This window comes from Protomyctophum bolini, assembly GCF_963924005.1.
Source record: "Protomyctophum bolini genome assembly, chromosome: 5".
In the NCBI taxonomy this organism is placed as follows: domain Eukaryota; kingdom Metazoa; phylum Chordata; class Actinopteri; order Myctophiformes; family Myctophidae; genus Protomyctophum; species Protomyctophum bolini.
The window spans coordinates 20,773,516-20,780,915 of NC_137866.1; the positions used below are offsets into that span (position 1 = coordinate 20,773,516).

At 46.3% G+C, this 7,400-nt stretch overlaps 1 protein-coding gene across 1 annotated transcript in view; it reads right to left on the reverse strand.

Moving 5' to 3' along the window:
• Positions 1-6,689, reverse strand: part of avpr2ab (arginine vasopressin receptor 2a, duplicate b) — a gene marked incomplete at both ends in the record, with an annotated part of 9,268 nt that extends 2,579 nt beyond the window's left edge. The window contains 5 exons of the mRNA XM_080762819.1: positions 1,425-1,469; positions 2,177-2,423; positions 5,057-5,203; positions 5,567-5,812; positions 6,399-6,689. Coding sequence (XP_080618945.1) covers positions 1,425-1,469; positions 2,177-2,423; positions 5,057-5,203; positions 5,567-5,812; positions 6,399-6,689 — 976 coding nt within the window. The remainder of the gene's footprint in view (positions 1-1,424; positions 1,470-2,176; positions 2,424-5,056; positions 5,204-5,566; positions 5,813-6,398) is intronic.
• Positions 6,690-7,400: the final 711 nt, after the last annotated feature.

Genomic DNA, 7,400 nt, shown 5'->3' on the forward strand with positions numbered 1-7,400 from the left:
CAAATGAAACCTTCTACGTCTTTCTTGCACGTTTGTGTCCTGGTCTCAGTCGGTATAAAGTACCACAAGGTCATGGGTTTAATCCTGGTCATCGCCAACTCCGTGCATGAGTATAGCACGGCTACTTAGGTGCAGCAAGTTGTGCGGTAACTACTGGGAGCTGATTGTACCGTAGGCGTTGTACTCCATCTCAGCGATCCATCTCCCAGGGGTCTATCTATAGCACATTGAAACAGTGATAGACTCCTGTGTTTTCGTCTGACACCAACAATAAGCCCACTGAATTGGCAGTCAGCTAGAACACACACAATAAAACCCACATTTGTAACTCTGAGAGTACAGAGATGTAGACATTATAGGAGCAGCTGTGAAGACTATACTAGTGGGTCTTTGTTACTTTCTTGCTCTGAGGGAGAAGAGATCTCTCTAGCTCTCTCTAGGTCGTCCTCAGACGAGCCCTTCCAGTCATCCCGGTTCTCCATACATCTGGCCAGTTCGTTGGTGAGAAGAGAAGGTTAAATCTTTCACATGCAGTCTCTTGTGCTGTATAATTGAAATTTATCTTTTCACACCCTTGTAGAAAGATAACTGTATGTGCTGTAAATTCTTGGAATCATTGTTGCACTATATTACAGCCTTTGAGTCTCAAGAAGTATCAAAATAAATAAAACTCTGCAGCCAATCAGCCAATCAGCAACAAACACACACCCACACACACACACACACACACACACACACACACACACACACACACACACACACGTGTGTACGTGTGTGTGTGTGTGTGTGTGTGTGTGTGTGTGTGTGTGTGTGTGTGTGTGTGTGTGTGTGTGTGTGTGTGTGTGTGTGTGTGTGTGTGTGTGATTGGCTAACGTTTAGGAGGAGCCAAGCTGCTGATTGGCTCCTGTGATGGCCTCAACTATATAAAGCGGAAGTGGAAGCAGCATCCTGATGTATTCTTCCTGGTGTGTGTTTGGTCTGTCTGTAGCAAGAAGTTACACACCGTCTGGCTGTAGCAAGATTCAGTTTGGGGAACTTGATCTGTGAATGAATGCCACTGAGATGTGAGTTATGTTTTATAACAAGAGTTAAGGTAACTGTTCCAATATGGCTCATAGTGTCTTTTTGACTGGCATTCAAACTCTTGACAGTGGACAGGGACCTTTAAGCGTTGTACGAAGCCAACTCTTGTCGTGACAAATCATGACAACACACATATTTTGGACCAAATAATTACAAAGAAGAACAAAACATGTTGTAACCTGCCGTTTTATCTACTTTCTAATTCTTTGTTTGGCCCGAAAAATTGTGTTTGTCATGATTGGTCCGAATGTTCACTCGAAAATTCCTGCCGAAGTTCGAGTCCTAAAATAAGGGCTAGGGTACAGCCTTAGTGTGGAGTGAGTGTTTGTAGGGGAGCACACCTGGGCTGACAATGGCAATCAGCCCAGGGGGCTGATGGCAGACGCCTGTGGGTGATTGGTGCAATTGTGGTGGTGGAAGGGGAGTTGAGTTGTGACTGGTTTTGTCCACCAGAGGCTGCCATTTTTATTGCCTAAGGAAATTCTCAACAACTATAGTAAGCACCATACGACAGGGAAGCACCATAAGACAGGGTAGCACCATAAGACAGGGAAGCACCATAAGACAGGGAAGCACCATAAGACAGGGTAGCACCATACGACAGGGAAGCACCATACGACAGGGAAGCACCATAAGACAGGGAAGCACCATAGTAAGCACCATAAGACAGGGAAGCACCATAGTAAGCACCATAAGACGGGGAAGCACCATAGTAAGCACCATAAGACAGGGAAGCACCATAGTAAGCACCATAAGACAGGGAAGCACCATAGTAAGCACCATAAGACAGGGAAGCACCATAAGACGGGGAAGCACCATAGTAAGCACCATAAGACAGGGAAGCACCATAGTAAGCACCATAAGACAGGGAAGCACCATAGTAAGCACCATAAGACAGGGAAGCACCATAAGACAGGGAAGCACTATAGTAAGCACCTCATACAGCCTTAACACACACACACACACGCGCGTGGATGGACGAGCAGGGGGCCGAAAACCGGCCACTGCAGCCTTTGGCCTGGTGGAAACAAACATAGAATTTTCTTATCACCTGCCAGGTAGCAATACAATAGAACAGTAAAGCGACCATCACCTTGTGAGGTGATGCTATTGGCTCTCAGTGGAGCCATGGGGAGGTGCTGACAGGTTGATCCTGGTCCGGCAGCGTCCCAATGGTTCCCGACGGTAGTGTACGGAGCATGCGGGAGCATGGTAGATCGCCCCCGGCTGGCCCCTCCTCCTCCTCGTTGGCTGCTCTGTCTGCACGATGGTGGGGGAGCGGAGAAAAGACGATCCGACTTCAGGTGCAGATTGTTGTGGATCTCCTTGAAGATTCGCACCTGAAAGAGACGAGGGAGGAGAGACATGGCAGATAGAATGTTGTAAGTGAATTTTAAACACAAATTCATAGCTACGATATATTATCTGATCAAATCCCCCTTTAGCCAAGAGAGATATTAGGCTTCATGATTCATCAACCATGGCTATACTCTGATACATTCACCCTCCTTTGACCTCCCCTAACTGGAAAAACTGCCTGGGAAACTAGACTGGGATCAACTCGTTTGGGAGTTTTCTGATTTGGTTTAGAGCAGTGTTTCTCAGTGTTTATCCAATATCCAGGTCCCTTTATTACCAACCCCCGCCCAATTCAAATGTATAAGCTTCATTCTTATTGTGTATCGTGTTGCCTTTATACGTTTTGAAAACATCTCAGTGATTTCCAAAAATCACATTTGAAATAGAGTGTTAGTAGGTGTGATTATTAAGAGCCTGCAGTACTTCCCAGGGAGACGACAAATCACACTCATGTGAAGTGAGTGGTGCCTTTCATCACAATGATGATGTCACAGACAACATGACGTCACAGACATTTTGTGCTCAAACGGACCATGTGGTTTACCCAACTTCTAGACCAATCAGTGAACGCGGTGACAGCTCCAGAGTGAAAAGACTTGTCTGATAGTAAAAACAGAGAGATGGGTCTGTGTCTGTGCGGTGATAGCTGAGATCATCACCGCGACTGACGTAATGGTGTAGTTTTCCAACCCTTTAAAAACGACACCGCGGTGATAGCCTATCTCCATAAACTGGAGTATGTATGAGCCTTTACAGGACTGTGTGACATGGCCTGACATCACTGTGACAGGGACTTGACAGGCCCTGACATGATACTGACCTTGATACTGATACTGACCAGTATCACGTATCATGGTCATAGTATCATGTCAGTGTCCTGGTCTGACATATGTGTCAGTATCATGTTAGTATCATTGGTCAGTATCATGTCAGTGTCATGACATGATACTGACCAGTATCACGTATCATGGTCTATGTCAGTATCATGTCAGCATCATGGTCAGTATCATGTCAGTCATGATAACATGACGACCCTGTGACAGGGTTGTCAGTCAACACCATCGTACAGTCATATAGGATATGGATAATATTATATGCTCCTAAAATATTTCCCTTCGGAAATCAGGGGCATCATAGTGAAATGGAATGAACCCTGCAAGTTCATTAGTATTCACTACTTCCTGGAATACTTTAGTTTGGTGTCCATGTAACTCATAGCACCTGGCTGGGCTGGCCTAGCGGTCCAGGCGCATCATGCCACATAATAGGCTCTGGACTGACCGCGCGTCGCGTGTTCGAGTCCCGTTCATGACAACCTTTGCTGCGTGTCTCTCCCCTTCTCTCTCTCCTGTTCACTCTTCACTGTAACTATCAATAAAGGCACAAAAGCCAGAAACAAATCTTTAAAAAAAAAGAAATCATAGCAACTGACAAGCCTAGAAAGTACTCGTTTCTGCATTTATGTGCAGGGGGAACAATAACATTGCAGCAATCTATAGGATACAGATATTAACCCATTTTGGGGCGGGAACCCCTTTTGGTGTTAGCATTATGTTATGCCTTTGCTATTGAAAAATAGCAGATCTAGAAGCTCATAGCGCGCCAACGGAGTGGCACGCTATGAGCTTGTAGGTCTGCTATTTTTGAAAAATCGAAGGACCACTGACATAGAGACATTTCAGAAAACTGTCAAATTGGGTTAATAAGCAGGCAGACTGTAAAGCACATGGAACGCCTGATGATGCAAGGCTACTGGAAAGGCAAACATCTACTGCTCAGCCATAAATGATCCGCCACCATGCCGTGGTCACAGTCAGAGCATATTGAGCTCAGGGTCTTAAGACAGGGGCTATACGTGCTACTGCATACATCACTGCAGACATTGAATGTAAATGAAATTATAGTGTGTTTTTTGTGGGGCTTTTTCCGCCTGAGGAGAGAGATGGGGGATGACACGTGGCAAAGGCCGGCGTCGGGATCGGGAGTGGATCCCGTGGCAGGCCGTCAGGCTGGCTCAGCAGCCCATAGGTGCCCAGACGGTTGAGCTAACCGCCCGGGGGGCCAGGAAAATAGTATGTTAATTGTTAAAGAGGGAGTGCCACAATATTTGTATTTTTCCAGGTTTTCATGTGTCTCTGAGGTGACAGTACTTCATTAGACACCCTGGAGTCGTTTTTATGTGCAATGGTGTATTAACTTTGTATTTAGGGTTTCTTCCTGGAGGCTGAACCCTTGACAGTCAAACGGGCCAATGAAATAAACAGTAACATAGTGACATCACACTATCAGCCCCTCCCCTAACCCCCCCCCCCCCTTTAATCATACAACTACAGCTGTGGGTGTGGCTTCAGTTCACCCATCACCACCCACCAGGCAAACCAGGCATACTTAATGAACTGGTGGGCGTGCCCACATAAAAACAACATTTTAACAAACACTGTACACATTTTTGGAAAAATTATACCTCCTTATATAACAATAAGACCTGATGATCATGTTTTAGGGTGGAAAAAAATCACAGCACATAACATTTGAGTATAGTAGGCCTAAGGAAAGGAACACTATAGTCACTTCTGTCCTCTCTTCTCTTTCATTTTTATTTCACTGTTCTTACTTGGCAGATAGTGATGATGAGGACGGGGAGGATGAAGACAGCCACGGTCATCCAGGTAACGTATGCCTTGAGGCCCCAGGATCCCGTAAAGTTGCCCCAGCATTCAAACACGCCCGGGGCCACCTCTGAACGAGAGAAGATGAATAGCTGAAGGAGGAGGAGAAGTCGGAGTGAGTGAAATAGTGAAGGGGCTGAATTAAAGGTGTTTCACAGCTTTTTTTGCATGCACCACAGACAGTTTTTAACCCATTTTGGGGCGGGAACCCCTTTTTGGTATTAGCATTATGTTATGCTTTAGCTATTTTTGAAAAATCGAAGAACGACTGACATAGAAACATGGCTTTTTCAGAAAACTGTCAGGATGTAGAAGACATTTTTAGAATCTGCTCTCAGGCCTTAAGTTGCTTGATTCAATATTTTTATATTTATATTTAATACATTTTTAATTTGCTTAGAAACTCTCTCTGTCTCTCTCTCAGCAAAGCCCAGAGTGATAGTGGGTATAATAACCTGTGGCAAGCTGAATAGAAGTGACAGTCCCCATGCGAACAGTATGAAGTGGTTCCAGCGATGAGTGGCTCCGCCGCGGTACGCCTGCAGGGGGCAGCAGATCGCATAGTGGCGGTCGATCGTCATGGCGACGATCATGTAGGAGGAGGCAAACATTCCGAGCACCTGGAGGTATTTGACCAGCCGACACAGTACGTCAGGGCCCGGGAAACGGCCTCTTGCGTCCCACACCAGCTGAGGCAACACCTGATGGATAGATTGATAGACATATATAGATATGTGCATAGATAGGCCTATATGTGCCATGTGTATTTGTGGTTCTCCTCAACAAAGCAAAGCTTTCTTTGTTTACCCAGGGAAGTGGACTAAAGCCCGAGATTCTTGTTTACAGCCACACCCTGCTCATAGATAGAACATTTCATGGTAGGGGTTCAATGCCTTGCTCAAGGGCACTTCAGCGGTGGTAATTTTAACGTGCCGGTCCGGTGATTCGAATTGGCAAACCGTTTGGCCACTGCTGCCCCATGTCCGTTGACACATGTCCGTCCGTCCATCTGTCTAGTATACATACAACACTCGGGAATCGAACCCGGGTCTCCCATGTGGAAAGCCCACATCTTAACCACTAAGCCAAAGGCAATTACCTGCAGCCTGTGGCCCGGGGGAGATATTAGACTTTAGAGGCCATCAGGATGAGGCATGTGAGCCACTCTGTTGCCTATAGGCTACACACTCACATAAATGCATATACTGTACATACATAAGTACGCTCGCTCGCACGCACACAGGCTACTGTCCATTCATTGATTCATTCCGTGCCTTATTATGCTACCTGGAACAGTGCCACCACCAGGTCTGCCAGACAGAGGTTGAGCATGAACTGGTGGAGCGGGGAGTGCTGCTGCCTCCTCCTCAGCAGGGCCACCAGCACGAGCCCGTTCCCCAGCAGCGCCAGAAGCAGGACCACGGCCAGCACGACCACCTCGGCCGCGGCCAGCACGTTGTCCCGCTGCCACACGGTGGCGTTCGGAGGCGCCGAGGTCATCACAGACGCAGACGTCGCGGTCGAAACGCTGCCATTATTGTTGGACAGGGCAGAGTCCATCGCCGGGGAAACCGACATCAGGGCCTATAGCTGAGAGACGTCCGAAACGGGTGTGGGGGGGGTGGGGTGGGGAGACAGAGGAGGGTCAGTGGTGTTATAGGGTGTTAGTGGAATTAACACAGTTCTCAAAGTGGGATTCGGGGACCCCCAGGGGTCCTTGAGGATGTCCCCAAAATGTAGGGTATACGCAAAAGATGTTTTGTTTTGTGTATGTGTAGTAACGGTTAAACCATGCATGGTCAATTGGTCATTCATTTTCTGTTGACAAGGTTTGATCGTAGGGGGGAACTGTGGGGGGAAAAAAGCATTGTTAGCAATAGTTCCAGGAAGTGAGGTATACCAGGAACATAAAAGTATAAAAGTACAGGAAGTGAGGCAAGGGTTCCATTTTACGTATGTGAAAGTGTTTGGTGGTGGTTTGTCAGAGAAAACCATAATCAGAAATGGATAACATAAACCACAGAGTAATGGGGTCTGAAAGCGTTGTGATCTGGAAAAAGAAAAGTTTGGAACTTTATGTTGTGGGACTTTAAAAAATTCGGAGATTGAACATTTGAATTTGTACTTTGAAATCGTGATTGTTCAGGATCAGTTAGGTTTTTAGGAATTATTCATTTAGGAATTATTATTATGAGTTGGGAATTATTTATTGGGTGAGTAAGTGAGTGAGTATACACACGGCGTGCAGAGCAGATTTATGCCGTGCATAATGGGGGCATGTATTTGAAA